This window comes from Alexandromys fortis, unplaced genomic scaffold, assembly GCF_014885135.2.
Source record: "Alexandromys fortis isolate MF-2015 unplaced genomic scaffold, M_Fortis_MF-2015_v1.1 scaffold_80, whole genome shotgun sequence".
Classification (NCBI taxonomy): Eukaryota; Metazoa; Chordata; class Mammalia; order Rodentia; family Cricetidae; genus Alexandromys; species Alexandromys fortis.
Window position 1 is genome coordinate 2,447,267 of NW_026068174.1, and position 27,375 is coordinate 2,474,641.

The following is a 27,375-nucleotide window of genomic DNA, read 5'->3' on the forward strand; positions in this document are numbered from 1 at the left end:
GAGTATTGTTTATTGATGCCTCTCAGTCTGTTTATCCGTTCATCTGTTGATAGATAGGCATTCGATTGTAGTCATTTGGGGTCATTACAGAGCTGTTAGAAACAACCATATAGAATTCTTCAGTTAACAAAGATTTGAGGTTTTCATTATTTGGGGTGCGTGTATGTGTGTGTACACACTCTCAAATGTGTTCTGGTTCATTTATTTTGTTCTTAGTCATTCAGGCAGGTTTGTGGTAGTATCTCATTACAATTTTTATTTGCCATCTCCTAAATTGCTAAAAATGTTAAACATCTTTTCATGTCCATTTGCTATTTGTATGCCTTCTTTGGTGAAGTAATTTCCAATCATTAGTTTTCTTCTAGAAGTTTTACAGTTAACATTTTATGTTTTGTTTAGACTTATGGTCCAATTTGAATTGAATTGTAAGGGATGTGATTGGAATAAACATTTATTTCTGTTGGAATGTAGATTTCCAAATATCCCAAGTTGTCTGTTCTCTGCTGAGTCACCTTTGCACATTGTGGGCAATGCATATGTCATAGTTCTGTGACTGTATTCCTAATCTTAGTTTTCATTTCTTTGCAAATTACATTGTCTTGATGACTTCAGCTTTATAGCTATTATTAAAATCAGCAATGTGAGTCTTTCAACCTTGCTTTTCTTTTTCAAAATTTCTGTGGCTGTTCAAGTTCCCTTGACTTTCCACAAACTCTTCAGAATCAGCTTTTTAATATTTAACCAAAACATTTTGTCTGGGATTGTATTACATATGGAGATCAATTTATAGAAAATTGGCATCTAAATAGTATCAAAATTTCCAGTCTCTAAATGTAATTTTATCTTTTGTTTAGGGTCTTTTTCTTTCATCTGTATTGTAATTTGACTTTATCAGCATTTAGTAGTTTTCAATATTATGTAGGTCCTACACACACACTTTGTTAGATTTCTAAGTATTTCTAAGTAAAATCTAAAGATTTTAATTTTTAAAATGCCTTTATAAGATCAGGCATTTTGCTTGTTAGGTTTTTTGTTTTGTTTTGTTTTTGTTTCATTGTGTATCTTTCAAATATGTTATTGGATTCAGTTTGTTAATGGTTTTACATCCAAGTTCACAGAGGTTATCAGTTTATTATTTTCTTATGCTACCTTTATGATGATTGTTAAAATGAGTTAGATGTGTTCCCTTCTGTTTTCTAGAAGAAATATGGAGAATTGATGGTGTTTCTTTAGATACTTTAGATACAATTCACTGATGAAATCATCTGGGCCTGGAATTTCTCTTGACATATTTCTAATTAAAGATTTAATTTTTTTCAACAGATACAGATCAGTCAGGCTATTTGGAAGAGGGGGAGGTTTAGTAGTTTGTACTTTTAAAGAATTGTTTGGTTTAAGTTGTTGAATATGCTGTTAAACCTAGAGTTGTTCAAATAATCCCTTTTTATATGTGATGTCTTTGTGCTCTGTGGTGATAGCCCCTGAATTCCTACTCCTGGTAATAATGCCTCTCCGTTTTGTCCTTTGCCTTATGAAAACTTCTCAGATTATTTTTATAAATAGGAAAACAGTTGAGAGAAACATAATATAGTTCTATTGCATATATGTGCTAAAAGCTTGTCAATTTTATTCATTTTCTGAAATAATCATCTTTTTGTTTCCTTGATTTCCAATCATGTTCATTTCTTACCTTTATCATTTTCTTAAATCCACTTATTTATTCCATGGAACTTGATAAAGGCAGAAGCCATCACCATCATTGTTATCACCTGATCTAATTCGTTCCTCTCAGAAATATCTTAATAGTTTTCTGCATGTTATCTCCTTGCAGTTGACTGGGCTGAGTGTCTCCAATGGAAAAGACCAGCTTGTAGTGTTCCATACAAAAGACAACAAAGACCTCATTGTCTGCCTCTTCAGCAAACAGCCAACCCACGAGAGTCGAATTGGAGAACTTGTTGGAGTCCTGGCGAATCATTTCAAGAGGTAAAATTTTATTTTTGTAACTAAAAGGCGAGTTTTGAATATACAAAATGTTTAATCATGCTTCTCACTGAGCTTGTTTTGTTCCAGTGTGAATATATTATTATTTTCCTTCACAAGGACAAATTAAAACATCTCTTTCATGGAAGGTGAAATTAGCACCCATCCTTAGCTTCAAGTTTGGGAATGATCCTCTACTTTTCCAATATCTAGTTTTGCCAACAACGAGAGATTCCCCCTTGCTTATTTTATTGCTACCAATCCAAATCTAATGTAATTCAGTCCAAACAATGGAAGAAGTTACTTTTTATTCTTATTGCCATTGCTTTGCATTTATTCCAAACATATCAGTTAGTGTGTCTGTCATAACTATAAACAAATTAGAAAGCAGATTTAAGATAGCATGTAGGTCCATAAAGGTTGAAGAAATTCCCAGGACAGGCAGAAATTGTAACAGAAACAATTAGGACAAAAAACAGCATATTCTGAGAAAATTACTATAAAACAGGATGTTATTTAAGCAGTGGGGATGGGGGGTGTTGGAACAATAATATGAGAAATATAAGTTGAAAACATGAGTCAGCTGTTAAGAGTACTTGCTACTTTCCCGGAGGACCCAGGTTCAGTTCCCAGCACCCATAGAGGCTCACAACCATCTGAAACTCTAGTTCTAGGGATCTGATGCCTTCTTCTGGTCTCTGCGGGCACTGCACACATATGGTGTACAGACATATATGCAAGCAAAAAACACATGCACATAAAAATAATTAATGTTTTTAAAAGAAATATGGACCACAGATTCTCTGGGGTGATGGGGACTAGTCAGTAAATAATCCTAGGCAGGGAAGTAGGTTTCTCGGGTTATTTGTTGAGATGTTGGAGTGGCCATGGAGTCCTGGGACAGTGCTATCTCCTAACTCGTGTTCTTACTGTAGTGTGCTGTCTGCCCCTCACCTCATCTTGGCGTGAGAACAAGATCACACAACAAAAATCAGTGGCAAACAGTACAGGTGTCAGTTTCTTTTCTTCCTGAAAGACATTCTCACATTCTCAGAAATGCTCAGAGCTCCTTGCTAGTGTCCCACCTGTGCCCACGAGTTCTACTCTCTTTATTTTTGCCGGTAAATGTATACAGTGTAATGTAAGCAGTCTTTATTTGTTTGGACAAGATCTCCATGTAGACCAGTCTGACTTCAAACTCACAGAGATCTACCTGCCCCGCCTCCTAAGTACACTAGTCTTTGTTATTAAACCTTGCATTCTAAGAGAAAATGGATTTTTAACTATTTTGCATTTAAATATTTATATATCTTATTAGTTATATTTAGTGGTCATCTCATAAAAAATAGAATTTAGAGAATTGATAAAAAAAACTATCATTAAATATGTGGGCCTTTGTGATGGTTCATCCCTATTGTCAGCTTGACTGGGCTGAGATGCCTAACACCTCAAGAGAGCACACTGCGGATGTCCGTGAGAGCATTCCCACAGACAGTTAACATGTGGGCAGTAGCTAAGAAGGAAGAGCCTGGCTCTGAGTGTGGCCAGCACCACCCAGTAGACTGGGGGCCCAGATGAACTCCCCGCATCTGCCAAAGAACTGTAAAGCTAGGAAACATACCAAAGAGGTTAGAATGGAAGGTTATGATGGAAGCCTCTGCAGAAAATGTCCCTAACTCACACAAGCAGGCTTGTTTTCCTGTCAATATTTAGTCATGGCAAAGCATGAACAATAGAAGAAGTCAGAACTCGTTGTTTTTACTTGAAGACTTGTACTAATGAGTTCAGTCAGTTTTGCCCGAGGAACTGAAGTAGTCTTGTCTCGGTCTGAGTTCTTGTTTAGTAAATTCTAGCTCGGATCGAATGTCTTCTCCCCATGATGGGGCTGTCTGTGAGTCTCCTCTAGCTGGCAGATGCATTCCACGTGTGTGCCTCCTAATGGAACCTAAGAGAGAATTTGTGATTTCTTCAAAACTCCTAGATGTAAGGAGAAGAAAGCTGACAAAATTGTCGGGCTTTTTTTCCAGTTTATTCTTTGTTTCTCTGTCTTATGAGCTTGGAGATCGATTAATAATAAAGTATTACTCTATCTTTCCTAAAATCAGAAGAAATTTCAACTTAAGAGTTATGATCAACACCCTTATTTGATGAAGAAAAATTATTTTTTTCTGGCCATTGTCCTGTCTCTTATCATTGTTGAGTTCCTCACAGTTGACGGTGATACCTCTTGTTGCCGTGTTTGTGCTTCAGTGGTGATGTGCATGCTGATGCACCTTGCCTTTCTCCTCCTAAGCCAACATATACAGCTACAGGTATAGGCAGACACATACACACATAACTGAACCCAGAAAGCTAAGCAGGAAGCAGGCGACTCCCCCTGGAGAAGGAGCACCTCAGCCCTAGGAGAAAGGCGGCATTGAGACCGCTTGCTCACTTGCCAGCCTTTGGCAGAAAGTATGCTGTTGGACGTTTTTCACTTTAATACATGGAAGCTCTGAATCCCTTCATATGGCCTCTTCCTGATCAGAAAAGTAGAACAAAAGAACTCTCCACGCTAATGATATGCCTTGTGGCATTTCTGTATCCTGACCCTCCTGGGACACGTGAAGGCTGTGCTTTCCGAGGCTGTGGAGGCAAGGTTAGCCACACCAGTCTGTTCACAGGCCTTAGGAAGGGTGGGCTTGCCTCTTGGCCGGCATTTCACTCAGCAGTGACTACCTGCTGGTAGTGGGGGTTCTGCTCATCAGTAAACAGATGGCGTCATGTTGGCCTTTCTAACACGGGAGTCACCAAAAACTGCAATATTAAGCTGTCAAAGGACCCATCTGCCCTAAGCAGCTGTCCAGGCATTTGCCTGTCTGGGTGCTGGAAAACCTCAGTATAGCCCCAGTCTCGGGCATGGAAAATTCCTTTTTCCTGTCCTGTGTCTACAGTGAAAGCAGAAGTCAGTGCCATATGCTACCTTTTTCTCATAAGCAGTGTGAAGCAGTGTAATATCTGCTTTAATAAAGGGGCACTGTCGCTAAATTTATCTGGACATTTGACCTGCTTCTCAGATGGAGTTCTCTTTTTTCTTTCCCCTTGAACTCTCCATCAAAACTATAAGCATAGCCAGCAGTGGTGGCCCACGCCTTTAATCCCAGCACTCAGGAGGCAAAGGCAGGTGGATCTCTGTGAGTTTGAGGCCAGCCTGGTCTACAAAGCAAGTTCCAGGACAGTCAGGGCTACACAGAGAAACCCATCTTGAGAAAAAAAAAAAAAAAACCATAAGCAGACTGTCACTTTCCAGCGACAGACAGCTAAGTAGCCAGGAGAGGATTAGCCTTATAACCATGGTGAGGAAACAAAGAAGAAAGTCATATCCCAGAGGTCTCAGCTACTGGCCCTCACTCCCTCTACCACCCCATCCTTGCCCAGCCCCTCCTGCTGTGCCCTATGCCTCTCCTCTCCATGGGAAACATTTTCATGTCCCTTGATAGGCATTTTTAAAGTGCTTTCTCTAAATACCTGGATGCTTAGCAATATAATTTATATTCCAACTAAAATCCTACAAGTAAAATAAACACAGTTGAAAATAGCCAGACTGCCAACCATAGAGGATCTGTTCTTTGCTTGTTTGTTGTTTTTTCAAGACAGGGTCTCACTATGTAGCGCTAACTGTCCTGGAACTCACTATGTAGACCAGGCTGGTCTCGAACTCACAGAGATCCGCCTGCTTCTCCCTCAAAGAGCTAGGATTCAAGGCATGCCCACTATGCCCATCTTTTTGTTCATTAACTTTGACCTGTCTCAGTGGAGTATGTGATTACTTCTTTCCACCTCCAGGGCTCTCGCCATGTGGCCCAGGTTGACCTCCAATTCAGTCTTCCTCCTCAACTGTTAGAATTACAGCAATGTGTCACCATGCTCATCTTGGACTATTAAAAAATTATAATTGTTGAAGTAATCCAGGTTAAAAGTGAGTGATCATGACTCACCTTCCTTTGCTTCCAGTGGAGATGTATATCCATGGAAACAGGGAAGGAATGAAACTTTCCACAGTGTAGAAATTGGAAATGCTGCTTAAACATTGGCCCAGTGACAGAGACGGCCTTCCCTTCTCCTCCTGTGTTATCCCATAGGCCTTCCCTGGTTGCCCTATGGGGAACAGCCCTTCCCTGGTCCTACAATCTTCTCCCGTGCCTTGCTTGAGTTCTCCCCCCAGATACACACTTTCATCTGCCTCTGACCTGACATACCTTGCCTGTGTGTGTTTATTTCACACACTGGCTGACATATGAATCCATGGAACCTCGGAGACTCTGTTTCTACTCTTTAACAGCGGTCCCCATGTTCTAAGCAGAGCCTGACATGTGGAAGGTTCTCTGCTAATACTAGTTGTGTGCTGGTAAGTAGGTAACTGCCAAGGATGAGGGCCAGCTGGCAGTAGGATGCCTCTGGCCCTTCCTCACAGACCTGTGTACCTTGCCTACCAAAAGATGGTAACCCAGTCTTCTTCTTATGTGAAAGACAGGAAGAATCCTTTCACAATGCCCTTCCCTTTGTGAATACCGCTTCCCTTATACTATTCATAATATAGCTCTAAGCAATGCACTGTATCCGGGGACTGAGTGATTAGGTATTTCAGATATACAGTCAGCCACTAAAAAGTTTATGAGCTGGAAAAGCCATGGGTGTGCGATGTGCTGAGGGTTGCAGCTTCTTGTTCACTTTTCTTTAACAACTAAACAACTAGAAATAATTCCAGACTCTCCTTGTCAGTGAGCTGACGAGAGGCAGGATGTAGAGATTCCTGCTCAGATCAGCAGTTTCTTAATAAGTAAAAGACTTTGAAACCACAACTGGCGGCTGTGCACATAAACCAGTCCCCAGCTTAAAAGCTAAGCCGGGGATTCTAACTACAAGCAGGTGGACTGGAAGAAAGAACCCGGGAGGCTCCATGTGACCCTTTCATGTGAGGACCCCAGGGCTGAAAGATGGCTTCTTAGTTGGGAGCCTTTAAGGACAGATACTAACAGGAGAGCTGCAAATAAGAGCTAAAAGAAAAGCCGACTTCTGAAAGAATTAGAACACGAGATTTATATTATAGAAACTGTCTGCTTCAAGAAAATACAGGACATATGGAGGTGAATGAAAGAAAACACTGGATGATAGACAGCTAAAGGTGTTCAGGTGTTCAAGTCAAGCCAAAGATTTTAAAGACATTAAGTCATCATTAAAGTATGTGAAAATAGCAGTTGATGTCGCAGAAAATAGATCTGGAAAATAATGATAAAGCAGTTTACGGAAGAGAATGATGATTTAAGGCTTTGTTTTGTTTAATGTGTGTCTGTGGGGTGGGAGGAGGGATGCACACGTGGGTTGCAGGTGCCAGAGGAGGCCAGAGGCATCAGATGCCCTAGATCTGGCATTACAGGCAACTCGGAGCCACCTGATGGGAGTGTTGGGAACAGAGCTTGAGTCCCCTTCAAAAGCAGAACATGCTTTTAACCACTGTGACGTCTCTCCAGCCCCAAGAACAATGAATTAGAAAATGTCAGAGAGTCGAGAACAAAAGCCCACATTCAAATGACAGGTGCACTTGGAAAGGACACAGCTGAGCAAAAGTGATTCTGGATTTTCCCACTATATGTTTTTAATTTTGACATCTGAAATTTAGATGGGACTTAAAATTGACATATTGTCATAGCTACAGCAGGCAATATTTTAGTAACAAAAGAAAAAAAGATGCATCTTATAGGGAGGATCTTATATTCTGTAAATCATGGTCATTTAAAACTTTAAATTTTCTGTACTGCAAGTATTTTACATGGAGATCTAGTGAATGGCTATGTGTTCACATGATGATGCTTTAAATTTAAGGATTAACCGTGTGTGTGTGTGTGTGTGTGTGTGTGTGTGTGTGTATACAACCTAGGATGAGGAGAGATTCCCTTACAAAGAATAAAAATATAGGATTACTTTCACAGCAGCAATAAATATCTCAATCCCCTGAAGCAACATCTTCAGTCTTTCAAGAGGGAAAGATTAGGGCTCAAAAATTATATGTGCAACCGAGTTGTCATTTGTGTTTAGCGGCCAAATACCTCACGAAGTCTGTCCCCTCCTGGCACTCCTGGGCAGAAGGACAGCTATGATGAGGAATTTAAGGCCTGTCGTAATCTCCATCTTTTAGCTTCTGTCTCCCGTCTTCACTCTCCACAAGTAGCTCCTTCCATGTGACTGGAAATGTCTGCAAATAATTCTCAGAGGGAAATAGGTCATAATCTCAGGGATATTGTCCAAGAATCCCAGGGAGATGTTCCCACTAGCCCAGTGACTGTAGCCAGAGCAGTGAGATTGTCATTGCATGGTGGGACACCTACCCAATGGCGGTCACTTTGACCAGTGAAATGGGTGTTCTCAGAATACCATAGTCTCCAATGCAGGGGTCGGGGGACGAGCAGCTTTAGGGGGAGGATGAGGTTGCATCTAGATAGGATTCTTGGATGTGATGTATGTGAAGCTGGTCCTTCCTACAAAAAGCAGAAATAATGGCCTGGGAAGATGGCTCACTGGATAAAGTGTCTGCTGTGCAAGCATGAGGCCCCTGACTTCTCATCCCCTCAGAGCCTGGCACTGATGTGTTCTGGAGGGTGGAGATGGGCAGATCCCCATGGCTTGCTGGCCAGCGAGTCTAGCCCAAATAGGCAACTCCAGGTTCGTTGAGAAGTCCTGTCTCGGAAAATGAAACAGAAGAAAAGCCTAATGTCAGCCTCTAGCCTCCAAATGTGGACATACGTGCATACACACACATTACACATACGTGCATACATCACACAGACACATACAAAGTAAAATTGATCATAGCCAGGAAAGACAAAATGGGATAGCGTTTTTAAAATGTATGAATACAATGAAGCTATAAGAAAGTCCATCAACATAAACATGGTTAAGTAGATGGTGGTATTTCCGTGCAGTTAAGTAAGCATGAACCCATTACAAGAAAGCAATGACAAGCTTCCTCTGTGTGTCAAGGGACTCCCTAACTTCTTCTGCATTGGCACTGCCTGAGGGTACTTGCTCAAAAGGCAAGTTGCAGGCCGCACCCCAGACTGCTAAAGCATCTCCTCCAGGAATCCAAGTTTACACACAACAAAATGTGTGCAATGCTGTCTTCTTAGCAGACAGGAAGGTATCTGGCTGAACAATCAGATTTTAATATGACCAATTTGCTGAAACCATTGTGACAAAAATAGATTTTTTTTTCTGTTTTGGGAAGTTTGTTTTTGTTGTTATTATTGTTGTCTTATTTTGTTTGTTAGTTTTTTTTTTGTTAGAGGGGTTTTTGTTTTGTTGGTTTTTGTTTTGTTTGTAGACAGGGTCTCTCTGTGTCATCCTGACTGTCCTGGAACTTGTCTACAACTCACAGAGATCCTCCTGCCTCTGCCTCTTGAGTGCTGGGATTAAAGGAGTATGCCACCATGCCCAGCTAGAAGTTTTTTTTTTTTAATAAAACCACTAAGTCCTCAAGTTTTAAGTTATTTCCAAGTAAAATGCAATAGAAATGTCCCCTTATCTCCTGTAAAGAGAGGCCAGGAGAAGGGAAGGTTTGGAGGGAGCAGGGTGATGGAGGTCAGAAATGCTACTAGGCAGAGGGCTCACACACACCAGGCTTTGTCTGTGACATCTGCTTGTCCCATCAGGAGGTGTCAGTCATCCTAAATAATGGCTTTTAATTGCTCTAAAGTTCGCAGTGGGGCCCCCACCTGCCTCTTCCCAGATAGGAAACCCCATGTACAAATAGCAGCTTCCACATAACAAACTCAGGCTATTTGTACATATGTTCAGAGCCATCTGTGGTAACGAGAGCAGAGAGAGAGGTTTTAAAGGTTTTCTGTGAGACTAAGCCAGGGCCCCAATCAAACAGTTGTGATTGCCGTCTCCTGTGAGCACTGAACCAGATCTACTTTTCCCCAAAGGTTTTCTGTGAGACTAAGCCAGGGCCCCAATCAAACAGTTGTGATTGCCGTCTCCTGTGAGCACTGAACCAGATCTACTTTTCCCCTCTGCACTGTGCCCGTGGAGCCTGAGCTCCTTCTGGAACAGAGCTCCCTCTAGGGTGCAGGGCACACAGGCTTCCTCCTTTGTTCCTGCCTTTATGTTGGAGGCTTTCTGGGGGCACTTCTGTGCTCATCAAAGCTATTTATCTGCTTTGTGACGTCTCCACCATCGCCTTTCATGTTGAAAGAATAAATCCCAAAGTACATCCTTTCAGCCTCTCCGCAGGTAGATAATGTACATTTAGAATAGTCTATTAGTTTTTGAAAGGCCATAGCACTGAACTTTACAATGTAAGTCAAAATGGAGATACTGAGGTATTCCCAAATTCACCAGATAATTAGTAGATAATACACTGGTTTGTGCTATCTGTTTGATTTTTTTTTTTCCTAACGTGGATGTCAGCTATAACTCCAATGGGATTTTTAAAAGCTTTCTTAATGTGTTTATTTCGGGTCCTGTGAGCTCTGTTGGGATGAGGATTTTATGTAACCAGGTGTGTTATCTGCAGTGAAGACTGTTCCATTTCCATGCCGTCACTCAACACGCACTCACAGAACACCTACCGCCGGACCTCGGGTTGTGCAGGGGAGTGGGCATACATAAAAATGGACCTCTCAAGTCCATTTTCTTTAAACAGCTCTTAATCTTATAACAAAGACTTCAGCGAAGTGGCCAGTTTCAGGGTGGATCAAGATTTTCCCTCAGAGAAGAGAGTAGAATGCACAATCTTGGCATTTGTTGCTCTTGCAAAGAAGACGACTTGGGTTTAATTCTCAGCACCCACATGGTGGCTAGCAACCATCTGTAGCTCTAGGTTCAGGGGATCAGACACCATCCTCTGGCCTCTGTAGTCACTATACACATGTGATACACAAACATACATGCAAGGAAAATATCCATGCATATACAATAAATATAAGCACATCTTTAATTCACACACACACACTATATGCATATAATGTGACAAAGCCCAATGACACAGATATTATCCCAATGCACTGCTTGAGAATCAAAGTGCCGACTTCCTGAGCCCAGGGCTGCATACATGGCAGTGGATGCAGGAGGGGAAGTCACATTGCAGTCTTCAAAGTGCGTGCTGTGCTTGATTTAAGAACTGTACAATCTGAAGTGGGGCTGTTTGTCAGAAATGATTCACTAATGTGTCTTGTGCACAGTTGACATTGTACTGTATACCTGAAAATTGACAGAGGTTAAATTCATACAGATTTAAGGAATGTTCAGGTTGGAGAAAACTAAGGCTTTTTAGTTAATTTAGTCTTGTAAGAATTATAGCAGAAAATATATTATACTCGGACTTGTGTCTCTCCTTTATTTCTAATGATCAGGAAAAGGCATCCTTCTGTGAGGTGTCTTGCTCTCAAGGCACAGAAATCCATATAACCGTCTCCAAAGAACAGTAGCAGACACGGGTATGATTACCGAAAGTATTGACTTACATTCTAAGTCATGCAGATGCCCAGCCTAGAAACCAGCACTTTATGCTTTCCAAACCAGATCTGAAATTATAAAACAGATGGGAAAGTCGTCAGGTTTTCATGTTCTCTGTGGGAATTTTAGTCTAGCTGAATTTGAAGGTCTTTTAGTCATTACTTACTTGATATTTGGTATTCTATCAAATCTACCCACTAAGTACCTCATCTAACTTACCAGATGTACCTATTTGCCTCCAAAAAAAACCCTTTTGATAGGTTTGCAACTATTTAATTTGAAAAAGTGGCAGCTGATAACTTAGGGGTATTTATTTATTTATTTATTTGGTTTTTGAGGCAGAATCTCTCCTGGACGTCCTAGAACTCAATATATAAACCAGGCTGGCCTTGAACTCACAGAGATTCACCTGCCTCTTCCTTCTCAAATGAGGGTGGTTAAAGGCATTTGCTACCACACCCAGATGGGAGATGTCTACAGAGCTCTACATGACCAATTTTCATTTGTTCTCATAACAATAGTTTAAAACAGCCTATTCCAGGCCATGATGCTCCAACAGGAAGTAGGAGGAGACGGGGGAGAAAGAACAGAGTCTGTGTACCAGCTGCCAAGTACACTAGGGTGGGAACCTGAGGGACAGCAGGAGCAAGAGATCAAGAAAAACAGGGCTGATGGTGAGCAAGAGTCTGGAGGCGCCCAGCTCTGATGGTGCACCCAACAAAAACCACTTTGATAAGTATGCAAATTTGGTAAATTTGGAGACCTTGGTCATTCAACAAATTGAAACTTTGATGAATTTGTCATTTGACAAGTTTCTTTTTATTTATGAATGGGTTTCTGGCACCTTAGATCCAAGAAAATCCTAAACTAATGAGTCTTGGGACAATAACAAAAGCGAGGAAAGCAGTGTTATTTCTGGGATGGGGACAGGAAGACGTCGTTGTTCAGAGCAAATGGTGTCATACCATGGTGTCATCTTAGCCACTAAGAGATGTTTAAAGCTGAACATGAGCACTAAGGGGAATGTAAAGCCCAGCTGAGAAAAACAAGGACAGCTGGGTGCCTTATTAGTTCAGACCTCCAGGCCAGATGACTCACATCAGAAAACACAGGGAGGCACGTCCCGCTGAACCTCCACCTTCAAAAACTGATCAGCTGTGCAGACAGACTAGGCCCAGATAATGAACACAGCTGAAGATGTGCCTGGTTTTCCTAATGGGAAGAAAGATCCCAAAATGACAAGTCTATTAGCTGGGTATGGTATGGAAGCCTGGCATTTGGAAGGCTGGGGCAGGAGGATCATAAGTTAGAAGTCAGGCTGTATTACATAACAAGTTTCAGAAAATCCTATGTAGCTATGTAGCAAGACCCTATCTCAAAATATCTAGAGTAGGGTATATAGATCAGTGGCAGAACACTTGGCTGGCATGCCCAAAGCCCTGGGTCTGCAATCCAAGTTCCGTTTTTTTTAATTACAATTGTTGAACCTAATATAAAATTTTCACAGATTTCTAAAATAGCCATAACCTTCAAGTTTTAGGGGAAGAAAAGATATAAAAATCGGTCTAAGCATGGTGAGAATCAACTGAAAAAGGCCCACATGACACTCTTCAGAAACTTGAATATAGTACTACTCACTGAATTTGCCAAGGACACAGTCCCAGAAGAATGGCTTACACTGTGGATGGCAGAGTCCAAATCCAGAACATCTTATCAGGCTAGAACAACTTGAAAAGAAAAATTACAGCAAAGTAAATGTGAGGTTCTGCCTTTAAGCACAGCATGTCATGTGCACGTGTGGCATAGGAAAGCCTGTGGGGTCATGTGTGTCCCCAAGACTCCAGTGCTTGTGACTCTGAGTCACACACAGCTCTGGATACAGATAGGAAACCACTAGAGACAAGAGCGAAAAACATACCAACTTTTTTCGCTGAATTTTCATAGCGAAAAGGTGTAGACATGGTTAGAGCATTGATACGGGCTCCCTTGTCCCCACATGCTGTGAACTCTTGGCCTCATTCTCTGTAGGTCCCAGCTTTCCTGTGTAGTCCTGTGCCTGTCTTTGAAAGATAACAGCGATTCTTCACTTGAGCTTCTCTTTGACACGTTATTCCAACTTCCCTTTCTCTGGTGTCTGAAACCAAAAGAACTGATGGGAAAATGTTTTTTGCATTTGATTTTTTTTAAAATCTGTGTATTTTTTTATGAGTGTCTTGCCTACAGATATGCTGTGCACTGTGTATGTGCCTGGTACCCTCACAGGTCAGAAGAGAACATCAGATCCCCTAGAACTGGAGTTAGACAGTTGTGACCAGCTATGTGGGTGCTGGAAATCCAACATTGGTCCTCTTGAACAGCAGCCAGTCATCCTAATCACTGAGCCATCTCTCCAGCCTTACATTTAATATTCTTTATCTTGAGTCATCTTTTAAACTTAGGTCCTAAGAAAGGAATGTCTATTTTTCTAAAATTGTCATGCATTTTTTTAATCATAGGAAAATTATTCAATTGTTGCAAGATTCTTTTAGATTTAATTATTTCTTCCAAAAACAAAACAACTAGTTAACCAATAAATTCACAAAGTTTTCATAATGGAAAAAAAAAAGCTTAATTTATGGTAAGACAGAATCATTGGAAAATGAAGCAAAGTGTTAGATCTGGTCTCAGGGGATAAGATGTGATATCTAGAATGTTCTGAAAAATGCAAAGATGAAGCTGGGTATGGTGGTGCACACCTTTAATTCCAGCACTCGGGAGGCAGAGGCAGGTGACTCCCTTGTGAGTTTAAGGCAAGTCTGGTCTACAGAGAGAGTTCCACGAAAGCCAGGGCTGTTATACAAAGGAGGGAGAGCGAGACAGAGAGCGAGATTTCTGCCTGGGTATAAGGAGAAAGAACTGTATGTGTGAGTGGAAAGGACTGCAGGTGCACACCACTGCATGACTCACAGGTCCTTGCCAGGAGGAATATCAGGAACAACTTGCTAAAAGATATATGACATTACTTGCAACCAAGACAAATGAAAAACCCAAGCCCAGCTTCACTAAATTACGTCATTCAAATTTAGGAACTGTTCACACCTGAGCATTCTTTGACTCATGGCAATTCTTTGCCTTCTCTGTTTATCAAATGCATTGAATTAACAGAACCAATAAGACTAGGATTTGATGGGAAATAGGCCTCATAGGCTCTGGTCCTGACTGCCTGGTGACTAGCTGTAAGTCTTGAGCTCCTTGAATATTCTGTCCCAAGGTTTATCCAAATGGTAAAATAGTTGTATCAGCTGTGTATGCTTTTCATCCCAGCACTTGGTCAGAAGTAGGCCAGTCTCTACATAAAGAGAACCTATCTCAAGAAATTTGTTTGACTTTTTTTTTCTTTCATTTTTCGAGACAGGGTTTCTATGTAGTTTTGGAGCCTGTCCTGGAACTAGCTTTTGTAGACCGGGCTGACCTCAAACTCACAGAGATCCGCCTGCCCCTGCCTCCAGAGTGCTGGGATTAAAGGCGTGCGCCACCACCGCCCAGCGATTTATCTTATTTTATGTGAATGAATGCTTTGCCTGCATTATGTATGTGTACCAAGTGCATGTGTGGTGCCTGAGGAGGCCACAGAGAAAGTCTAATCCCCTGGGGCTGGAGTTACAGGTGGTTGTGATCCACCATCTGAGTGCTAATAACTGAACCCTGGGCCTCTGGAAAAGGTACCAATACTCTTAACCAATGAGCCATCTCTCCATCCCCTGTTCTTTCATTTTAAAACTGCATGCATTTCTACTTGCAGTATGAAAAATATTGGAAATGGGTTTTACAAAATGTGAATATACTTTTTTTAAAAAAAAAATGTATGTATGGGTGTTTTTCCTGCGTGTGTGTCTTTACACCATGTGGATGTACTGTCCTCAGAAGTCAGAAGATAGCATCAGGTCCCCTGGGACTGCAGTTACAGACAGTTCTGAGCTACCATATGGGTGCTGGCAATCAAAGTTGGCTTCTCTGAAAGAGCAGCCAGTGCTGTTAACCAATGAGCCATTTCTCCAGCCCCCATGAATATACTTGATACTGCTGAAATGTACGTTTTTAGTGATTTAGATGAAAAAAAGGTAACAGGCAAGTCAGTGCTAGTTAGTTAGCACCATAGAAACAAGAAAAAAATCTATGTATATTTACATGTATTTATTTATATTTATTTCTTCAGCTCTGTCACATCTCAGACATCGGCGTATGTGGGAATTAAAAAAAAAAACTGCTTTTTCCATCTAGCATGGTCTACCAAGGGGAAAATGTATAATTCATAACAGGTTTGTAGGAGAATAAAGAAGTTAGCTTAAAGTATAAAGATCAAGCTGGGTGGTTGTGGTGGTGGTGGTGTACGCCTTTAATCCCAGCATTCTTGAGGCAGAGGCAGGCGATCTCTGAGTTCAAAACCCTGTCTTGAAAAACCAAAGAAGGAAAACAAAAATGTCCTGTTGAGTTGGAGAGATGGCTCAATGGTTAGGAACACTGGCTTCTCTTCCAGAGGACCCAGCACCCACATGGCAGCTCACAACTGTGACTCCAGTTCCAGGGGACCTGACATCTTCACACAGACATACATGCAAGCAAAACACCAATGCACATAAAATTATATAGATAAATTATTAGGGGAAAAAACACAAAGGTCAGAGCACAACTTTAGTCAGGCCTGAGAGAACTGAGGAAAACTCATTGAAAAGGTCATCAAAGAGATTTTGTTTGTACATGTTCCTAAAAATAATCTCTAAAGCACAGGCTTCTATTCAGGGCAGAGTTGCTAGAGAAAGATTTCTGTTTACCCTCCTTCCTAAAACAACTGAAAACAAGCATATGAAGCAATGGCTGTAATGGCTGGATATCAGGAAGTGAAGGGCAATGGTCCCTGAACACAGAAAATGAGAGTGGATCTGCAGCTGCCCCAGCTTCCGGCTGGAGAGGGTAGCCAGGCCATGGCTCAGGGAGGGGATGTTAGCAGAGCCTGTGAGGCGGGACTCTGACAGAAAGGAGAGATGCCCAGAGGAAGAACTGCAAGGGTTCCTCGTGGGTTAATGGACTGCTCAGCATAGGTAGATAACAGAAGTACCCAAAGATGAAGAAAGGACAGTCCAGAAGATATGAGGTGCCCATACCCAGCACTCTCAGACTGTGAAAAACAGTGCCTGCCCAGCAGTGAGACTGGGACACCTGTAACAACCAGTGGGGTATTGAATGTTAGACACAAAGGGGTTTTCCTTTAGCAGTAGAAACTAATGGACTCTAGACCAAATACAGCTGTGGTCTCCTCTAACAAACAGTAACACAAACACCCAAAAGAACTAAATTATTTACAAATAACCTAACCCATAAAACAGCCCCCAAAAAACATATGAAATATAAAATTTCCTAGCAGCAAGTTCACAATTTCTGCATTATGAATCCAACAAAAAAAGTCTTAGGCTTGCAAAGAGAGAGAGAGAGAGAGAGAGAGAGAGAGAGAGAGAGAGAGAGAGAGAGAGAGAGAGAAGAAGAAGAAGAAGAAGAAGAAGAAGAAGAAGAAGAAGAAGAAGAAGAAAAAGAAGAAAAAGAAAGAAAGAAAAGAAAAGGTACAACTTGTTATGAGAAGAAACGGCAAAGGAATTGACCTAAGCTACCATATACTTTAGACACCACCATCAAGGACATAGAAGTGATTACTATGATCATGTTTAACAAAAAGGTAAAATCGGAAAATATCAAAGGCAAAAAAGCAATGAGTGGGTTAAGAATGCACTCAGAAATGAAACGCGATGAATCTGATAACTCACAATAGAAACTGTCCAAAGTGAAGCACGGTGAGAAAGTGGGATCTTTAAAACAAATGGATCACCAACTGGGAAATGACTCCAGATGACCTAGCATCAGCAAATGAAGCTGCCAGTGGACCAGGAAGAACAGAAAGATGAGTGAGTAAATAATGGCTAAAATTTTCCAACTTTAGTGAAAACTTTATAAATCAGATTCTAGAAGTTCAATGGAACTCAGACACAAAAATAATAGTGAAAAGTATGTCACAGCGAGGTTTCTCAAAATCAGCTATTTAAAGTAGTCTTAAAAGGAATCAGATGCAGACACATTGCACACAGAGGGATAAAGATAAAGATACTGACAAGCATCATTGGAAACACTGTAGGTAAGAAAGCAACATAGTTAAAGCACTTCCATAATAAGCAAAAAATGCTAGCATGTTTCATAAAACACTCTACCTGACATCAGAATGACTTGTTTATTTGCTAACATAGTCTATAGTGCTATGTTGTGGTTATAAAAATTATAAAAGGTTTCTAGGTCCCTATCCTCATGAAATCAAGTTAGAAATCAGTAATGAAGAGATCTTTGAAAAGCCCACTTTTTAAAAATGGAAGTTGGGCAAAGATGGCTCAGTGGGAAGAACCTCTGTTATGCAACCATGAGGACCAGAGTTCAAATACCCAGGACCCTCATTCATGGGGTTAGGAGTGTCAGAAGATGACTCGGCCCTGAGGTGCTTTCAGCTGGTCTGCATTAGGAGAAGATTGTCTCCGCAAGTTATCCTCTAACCTCCAGGTGTGTGCCATAGCTTGGGCACACATACATACACATACACACAAGATAAATAAGTAAATATCAAAAAAAAAACTAAGCTGGATACAGTAGTGCTAATCTCTAATCAGTACACGTACAGCAAGTCTGGAGGCAGAGGCGGGAGAAAACCTGGAAGGTCACAAGCCAGTGAGCCTGATGTGTGTAACAGTGAACAAGAGACTGTCACAAACAAAGTGGAGGACAAGGACCTGTGCTGAGGTTGCCCACACTGACTACACGAATATGCACACACAAATTTACACACACTAAATATACATCATGCACACACATTAAACTAGAGCAGTCGTTCTCAGCCTTCCAAATTCTGCAAACCTTTAGTACAGTTCCTCATGCTGTGGGACCCCAACCATAAAACCATTTTCATTGCTACTTAAAAACTAATTTTGTTACTGTTACTCCAGCTCTAAGGGATACAATTCCCATTGTGACCTCCATAGGCACCTATACACCTGCACATACCCACACACAGACAATTAAAAATAAAATAAATCATAAAAACAAAATAAATAGCGTTTTTAAACAAAAGACAAATGACATTCTCCAAATTAATCCATGAGTCAAGGAGGAAATTAAAATTAGTATTTTGAACTACATGAAAATGAAAAACTTTTTTTTTTTTTTTTAGTTTTTCAAGACAGTGTTTCTCTGTGTAACAGTCCTAGCTGTCCTGGAACTTGCTCTGTAGACAAAGCTGGCCTCAAACTCACAGAGACCCACCTGCCTCTGACTCCTGAGTGCTGGGATTAAAGGTGTGCGCCACCTCCAGCTGGCAACATTTCACTTTCATGTAATGCTGCTAAAGCAATACTTAGGTGGAAATGTATATCACTAAATGCCTAGATTAGGAAAAAGAAAGAAAAAAATCTCAATGACCTCAGTTTCTGCTTTAAAAACTTAGAAAATCCAAATAAACCAAAGAAAGTAAAAGAAAAGAAACAAAAACCAGAGCAGGAATCAGTGACAATAGAAATCAGAAAACGTAGCAAAAAATAGAGCCATGTAGTCAGACTGGTGAGAGGAATCAGAAAGCAAGCTCCCACAGGGCGTGATGGCGCACACCTTAGATCTTAGCACTCAGGAGGCAGAAGCTGGTGGATCTTTGTGAGTTCAAGGCCAGCGTGGTCCACTTAGTGAATTCCAGGACAATCAGGACTTTGTAGAGAAATCCTGTTTCAATAAAAAAGGAAAAAAGGAAAAGAAAGCAAACTCCCAGTGTCTGATATCCCAGTAGCTGATACAAGTGCTACGCATTTCAAGCACTTGGGAGGCAGAGGCAAATAGATCTCTATGAATTTGGGACCAACCTGGTCTACAGTCAGGACTACACAGTGAGAGCCTGTCTTTAAAAAAGAAACAAAAACAAAAGTAAAAAGCCAATACTGTATAATATATCTGTCTATTCATTTATCATTTACAGTTCAAACTCTCAAACTCCTATCTTAAGATGTGTTGTATATTATCATAGTCTGCATTCCCCCTAGTGTGTGTACTCATCATAGTGTATGGTATATGTGACCAAAACCTCTTATCCCTACCTCACTCTTTAATGACACAGATTAGGTTGCGCATGGCAAATGTTTTAGAGAGAGATGATGGTTTTATGATTATCTGCACATCTCAAAATGTATCATATGGTATAGTTTAGAACTTTGGAATTTAGCTTCAATAAAGCCAATCAATGAATAAAAGCTTCTGGGATCTTGGGTAGAGGGAGGTCTGCCCAGGTGGGACAGGACAGTGCGTTGTGGTAGAAGGAAACAGCGTGACAAAAACAGAAAGAATATATTTAGAAATAGCTGTGTTCTGAAAACAGTGAGTCATCCTTGGTGGCAAGATCAGAGGTTATAGGAAGGAACGTGGCCAGGAACACTAGAAAGACATCTAGGCTTAGCCAGGCCGTCAAGGAACTTGGAGGTAATGTAGATGAGCTTGAATTTATGCCAGAATCACCAAGGAGAGAAAGGACAGAGAAAGGAAAAACTAGATAGAACCATAGGCCACACTTAGAGACAATCAGAAAGGGGAGTAATATCTCAACAGAAGAGGAGGACATGCCCGGCCTGGAAGGAAACGGAATAACAGTGCTACCCTGTAGAACTGTGCTATACGTGACTTGTTAAATTAACTAAATGTACTTGAGCGATTGAAATTGATTTAAAAGAACAGAAGAAGAGGGAAAGAAAGGGAGAAGGACAGGTATTAGCCTCTCTGTTCTGAATTCTGTGGCGCAGACTCACAAGTTTAATTTTTATATTGTGCAGATTCAGGAAAATCGGCTCTAGGTGTGTGATCTGTAGGCGAGAAGCTGCAAATGAGGTGGGAGCAGTGTTCTAAATACGGCCAGCTGATGCTAGCTAGGTTCCAAATAAGCAAGGCTCTGTGCCACGTTAAGGGGAAACAGGCATTCCATAGCTGAACAGTGGCAAACCCCAAGAAGAGGCAGCAACATTTTCAGGCCTTACACATGTGGGGAGTCTTGACAGCCCATCTATCATGAGGCTCACGTCCTGTGTGACCCTGATTTAGCTGAGTTTAATGGAGCTCTTATGGGTTTTTAAAAAGAAAAACGGAAAATTGTCTTATAACACACACACACACACACACACACACATATATATATATATATGAGATTCCAAAGCCATATCCTGATATCTTTATAGTTCATGCTCGCTGATGGCTACCTTAGGGTCTCTTTGAAGCCTGTTTCTGAATTTTGAAAGTTTCACCTATTGGATTCTTCCTTAGACTTTTCAACTCTCACTAGTGGAAGGTAAATCCAAGGCATCATTGTGTGTGATTGTTCCCAGAGTCCTTGATAAATAGATATATCATTGTTAAAAAAAAAAATAGTTGTGTATTCAAAAGAGAAGAATCCAAACCAGAAGTACAACTTCAGCAAAAAGAAAGCATTCAAAATCAGTTCCTGGGCCCTGACAAATAGATGAGTTGCTAGATATTAATAACCTATTATCTCACTCTGAGTCACATAGCCTTTCTGAAAGAGAGGTAGCATGAAATAAAAGCTGATATTAGATTAAGAAATTATAATGGCCATGCGGTGGTGGCGCACACCTTTAATCCCAGCACTGGGGAAGCAGAAACAGGTGGATCTCTATGAGTTTGAGGCCAGCCTGGTCTACAGCAAGAGCTAGTTCCAGGACAGGAACCAAAAAGCTACGGAGAAACCCTGTCTCGAAAATCAAAAAAAAGAATGAGTTCCAGGACAGCTAGGGCTACACAGAGAAACCCATCTTGAAAAAACAAAAAAGAAAAAAGGAAGGAAGGAAGGAAGAAGGGAGGAAGGAAGGAAGGAAGGAAGGAAGGAAGGAAGGAAGGAAGGAAGGAAGGAAGGAAGGAAGGAAGGATAATGTTGAGCATTGTTGAGAATTATACCTGTAATTCCAGTAATCAGGAGGTTGAGGCAGAAGGATCACAAATTTGAAGTCACTCTGGGCCACAGAACAAGACCCAATACCTCAAAGAAGAGAAACTAGAATGTGACCGACCTCAGCAGCATGTCTGAAGCTTGCAGACTACCACTGTGTCTGGGCAGCTTTTGATATGCATTAGAGAATTATCCTTAAAATTATCACCTTTTTCCAGCAGAATTAGAGTTAGAAAGTCACAGTTGTCCTCCTCAGCCAGGCCTGGCCGGTGTCTGTAACGCAGGTTCCTAAGTTGCCATCTTTTTGTTGCACCCTCTCTACACAGAGGAACAAGAATGTCTGGAGGCCCAGGTGTCTTTAAACATGTAGCCTTGTGGTTTAAACACTTGCCCCGAGTCATCCTGCTTAGTATCTGAGCAGCAAACAGGCCAGGAGAGCTGCTGGCAAGTGCTGCAATATGCTTTGGGAAGACAGCTACTTTGACAGTTTCCCCTTGCTTCTCCCTGACTCACCCTGATCTACCTAAAAAGGGCGAATTTTATTGCAGTTTTATCCCCAGGTTCTATTAGTGGCTTCTCTAGGTAGTAAAAAGGAAGCACGGGGAAGGCTTTAGTGGCTTTCAGCTTTCTGAAGATCTTGGTTTTGCAAAAGTTCACTGTCCTCACATCTCACATCTCTCACGTGAGAGCTTTAGTGGGTTGCAACCCAAATCACAAGGTGATGTGCAGCGTACAGACCCCATCACCATGGGGATGCTAACACCTGGACAGAAGCCACTAGGGAGTCATCCTGGGAATTCTAGGGACCACATGATGAGTTTATTCCTAACCCCTCAACCTAGCTGTCATTTCTCTGATGAGCAGGATCCAGGCAAACTCCAAAGAAGAAAGAGGAATCCTTAAGGAAAACAGTCAGGAGAAGCTGACCCAACCAGAAGTGATGGAAGAAGGCTTTGGGGTGTACCCACTAAAGTGGAAAGATGGCACCCACTTACCAGAGAGGCTCTCTTGTCCCTGATGTCAGAAGAAAAGGCAAATTCCTTTCTTGACCTAAGGACATTTCAATATTTCTAATTCAAACCCTATTCTTTGTCCTGCCATCTTCTAAAGGAGAGAAAATTACCCATCCGAGACCCCCAGAGTTTACAGTGTTTTCTGGGACATTTGGCAAACCTAATGGAATCAAGAGTTCCTGGGAAGGGGAAGGAACAGGAAGCAGTTAATCAGAAACATTAAGAAAGTCCCAGCAAGGGCTAGGCCATACGGAAGGTTGCAAGTATTGAGTTAGCTAAAGCTTTGTGATCTATTTATTGACTGCCTTTTTTTTTTTAACCAAGTGTTCTTTCCCCACCTATCCTAACCCTACCCTCTTCCCTCCTGATACTTCTCTCCAGCCCAGAGAGCCCTTGAACACGTCTACCTCTCTCTCTAACATACCTTTGCAAGCATGGGTGGAAGAACCCCACAGAGCCCAGCAGAGTGGCACACTCATGTAGTCCTTACACGCAAGAACTAAGGCAGGGGAGGGGGCGACTTTGTGCTTTTAAAAAATCCCTTTCGGGTCTTTTTCTAAGCACGGTTTCAAGTCCCATTTCATCAGGAGCTGTTCCCTCAACGTGGGGTTTGTTGAGAACACACACACGTCAGTGTGATTTCATACCTCTGTAGATTTCCTTGCATTTGACAGTGGTGGCTTTGAAAGCAGGATGTGTTAGAGGAGCCTTAGAACGTATGGTGGTGTGGCTTTACAGTGTGAAGAGGATTAGAAGAAGGAAGTGGCCTTGCTCCGCATTTTATAACCAAGGAAGCTTGATTGGATGAGCAAAGACTGATTAGAGGATAGAGTGCTTCTGATCTGTTGTTCATTCTTAGCAATACCATGAAAAAAAAAAAAAGAGTTGACAGGAAGAAGACAGAAAACTCCTTGGGGGCCACCAAGTTCTGGGTGCTGGTAACTGCAGTGGCATTGGGGTAAGGGATTCTGGCTTGTTCAGGATCGGTCAGATGTAAGTGGAACTCATCTCTGGCTGCTTAAGTACAGCTGTGTGCTTAAAGACCTTCAGAGGAAGAGAGTCTACATTCCCTTGGTGATCTGTTTAATGTCTTTAGTATCCCAGGGAGCCGGGGAACTCTGGTCCTATTTCAACCCAAAATTCCCCTACTCTGCTTTATTCTGGTTCTCAGGGACTGTGGGAATAGCTGTCCAACCTAGTGACTCACCCTATACTCTCATCTTTTCTCTCCTTCGTTCTTGGACTTTGTCTTCCGGCTCCCTACTAAATTCAGATCATGCATACGACAGATCTACAGCGGTGAGAAGCTGTGAGAGGTGACTGTAGAACTACATTTCCCCCTGGACCTGTAAGGAACTGGAAATGCAGACCTAGCCAGATAGGAAGAGTTCTCAGTTCTAGTCCAGCCCTGCAGAATTAATGCTTGGGGAGAGGAAAACCCTGAGAAAAAGAGTTGAGCTTCCTAGAAAGACATTGCTCACACTCTGGGAGCTCAGCTTCCTGGGAGGGCATTTCTCATACAGGGGAAGCTCTCTTCCTGGGAGGGCAGCTTTGCCAGTGGGAGGTAACATTCTCAGGCAAGAGGCTGGGAATGGCCTTTCACTCCCTTGGGAGGTCACCACCTTAAGAAGTAGGTTAGATGGGGAAGGGCTACCCAGGACAATCACATGTGTGTCTTTTGTGCTTTGGTCGTACTGGTCTGAGAGCACCACATTGGAGTTAGATATGGGAGCCTGTGGCTCGGTACAATTCAGAACACTTCTGAGATTAGTCACTGTTCAGCAAGTTTGGGCCTAAAGCAAAGCTGTCCCTAGTGAACAATGGAAGTGTATTATGGTTGTCTGCCTGATGTCTTCATCCCTGAGAGAACAGACTGCTCACAGAATGTTGTGTCTTCTACACATACACCTATGTGGAAATGAGTAGACGTTTCTGTGGTACCAGGGCAGTGAAAGGCTCTGTCATAAACACTTGCTTACAACACACACCTGGCTTTGCTTTTTGTGTCATCCAGACATAGTTGTTTTACTGTCAGCTGACATTTGCCAAGCAATAGAACCAAAAGTACCCTTCTACAAACTGGGGAGAGTCAGGAGTGACTTAAAGCCTCCAACCTTTAAGGGCTCACACGTAGAAAGGGTACCCTGCATAAAAACATCTCAGGCACAGGAGCAGAGGACAAGGCCCTCAGCTCTGCCTTGAGGCTTCTTGGAAGGTGGGTAAGTCATCCACATCACACAAAGAACTAAGGAAAGGTGGGGCCTGGCCCACACTCATCTGGGTGGCAAGAGTCAAAGCAGGAAAGTTCAGTGCAATTGCCAGGCACCTTCTATGTGAGTGACTGCAAGGGACAACCCAACACAATTAATAAAACTATCTCCTTTAGTGACAGTGTCCCAGACATGACAAAGGCCATGGCAAACTAACTTGTACACTGCACTAAGGGAGCTGGTAGGTTATTTAAGGTGAATGGACTAACCCGATTTGTCTTCTAGAAAGAAAACTCTCTCAGCCATGAGGAAGACAGTTTGCAAAGGGGTGAGGCTAGAGACAGAATCTCTCTACAGAGTAGTGTAGAGTTAAATAGTACTTGTTTTAAAAACTAAAATATTCTCAACTCAAACTTGCCTAAATATTGGTTAGAAGAATGTCTGTGTTTCCAATTAGAATTGTTTTGAACTGCACCAAGTCGCCTAGGTTTCTGAACATGTCTTAGCCTTTTATTGTCACTATTAGTGTGTATGTATGTTGTGTGTACGTGCACGTGCACACACATGCACATCATGGTGAGCACATGGGTAATCAGGACAACTCTCGGGAGTTGGTTCTCTCCTGCCATCCTGTCTGATTGAATTCAGGCCTGTTCACAAGTGTCTACAATCACTAAACCATGGCCTGTATCTTAGCTTTTTTAAGTTTTTTAAGTAATTTTCAAAAATACTGGCTGCCTGCTACCTGTCTATCAAATTATCTTCGGGAAAGTAGAGACTACTTGGAGTTTGTGGGACTGTTCATTTGATACCTCTAAGAGTTCAAACAGGTACTTGGGGGAAACTTCAAGGTTTTCTTGAGGAAAGAACAATGCCAACCATCTCCAATCACCCAGATTTAAGTAGGAATTTGCATGATCATCATCTAGGAAGCTGTTACTGTCCATCTCTATGACACACCCATCACTGTGACATGCCTTTTGAATTGTTTGGTTAGCTCTGCAAACAGGTTTTACCAAGCCACCCACACTTCTCTTTGGAGCCTGTGAAACTACTGAGTGCATCTCTGAGATGGAATGACGTGGATAGGGGTGTAGTCTCTGAAGCCCAGAGCTGAGCTTCTCAGACTGGCAATGGAACCAGACGTGGCCTTGGTTACACAAGGCGTATTCAGTAGAACACACATTTAAGGTGTCCTGTGATCACCATCCCTAGTGTGCATGCCTCTTTACCAGGCTGTATGTACTTGATAACTAACAGCAAAGTCAGAGAAAGAACCCCACAGTGGTACTAGCTAGTGGCATGGTCATGCCAAAAAGACAGTGTGACATGTCAGAGGCTGAGGTGGCCTTCATCTGTCTGTCCCCATCCTTACTGGACAGCAGCCTTTGGATCTTCTGAATAGCCCTTTTGTGCTGTTCCCTTTTGATAAAATGAGGATAGTTGTTGCTTTTATGTGCTTCCTGGGTTTCAGCTAAGTACCAGGGTGGCACGCTGTAGGTGCTCTACTGATGCTGGTGTATTTATCATGGCTACCACAGAGCAGGCTCTGTCTAGGCCCCTGCATTCACTCCCTCCCTCACTGAGCATATCCTCTGAGCAAAGGTCCTTTGCTGAACAGTGCTCTCTGCTCTGAGGTCACGACCATGAACAAAATGGCTAGGTTGCCGTCTAAGGACAAGACAAAGCATTCTAACTCCCTTCATTTTCCTCTTCTCTTCTGTTAACTTCTGACTACCTCCGCCTTGTGCTCCTCCCCAGGGGCCCCTTACCCTCAGCCAGAAGTTACTATTTCCCTGACAGTTGTACCTGAGAACCCAGAAACTGACAGCCCAGTCATAGGTGGTGGTTACACCTACCCCAGGCCCTGGAAAGGGGACCAAGTACAGGCTTGGAAACCCACTGCCCTCTGGCAGAGCTCTGCTGTTCCCCACCTCAGACTCAGAACCACATAGTCCTTGACTGGAGTTGTAGAAATATCAGATAGATGTGTCTTTAGAGCCTGGTATAGCACACATCTATGTTGGTTAACAAGTTTTAAAGGAGAAAAACTAAGAATAATACCACTTTTTTTTTTTTCTTTTTGAGGCTGGCCCGTGATCCTCCTGCCTCCGTCTTCCAAATACTGAGATTATAGACATGTGCTGCCATACCTGGCCAACAGACTATCATTAAATTCCTTTTTAGAAATTTATATTTGAGGTTCCAAATGAATAATTAGTTTATTAGAAATGCTGTCTGTCATTAAGGTGACAACCACAGTTAGGGCTTTTTGAGCCCACTCAACTTTGTTTCCAAATAAATGGGTCAAAACACATTTGCCTAACTGAGGTTGGGCTCAATTAAATTTCCAGCTAAATCACTCCTCTGTGTCAGGCTCTTTTTTGAAAGAAAAATTGTTTTGTTACACTTGTTTGTGTGTTCATGTACCCCACACACACACTTCAGCCACTCTGAAGGGCTGAAGTCTTTCCAACAGCTTCACAGTGCTGCAACCCAGCCTGCTCTCCTTGGCCTGTGGAGCTCCCCCTATTCCCCAATCTCTGGGTAAAGGCTGAAATAGAACTGCCCCACCGGCCCCAGGTTTCCACGGTTCTTCATTACAGCTTGTGATCACTGTTCCATCTCCTCCGGTTTAAAACCTTCTTTAACTTGTCATCTCCCCATAAATGAACCACAA

General features: G+C 42.0%; 1 protein-coding gene across 1 annotated transcript in view; it reads left to right on the forward strand.

Annotated features, from left to right (window-relative positions):
* The window catches only part of Myo1d (myosin ID), a 290,963-nt gene that overhangs the window by 213,477 nt on the left and 50,111 nt on the right, over window positions 1-27,375 (forward strand). The window contains exon 21 of the mRNA XM_050128640.1: window positions 1,832-1,986. Within this exon, the coding sequence (XP_049984597.1) occupies window positions 1,832-1,986 (155 nt within the window). The remainder of the gene's footprint in view (window positions 1-1,831; window positions 1,987-27,375) is intronic.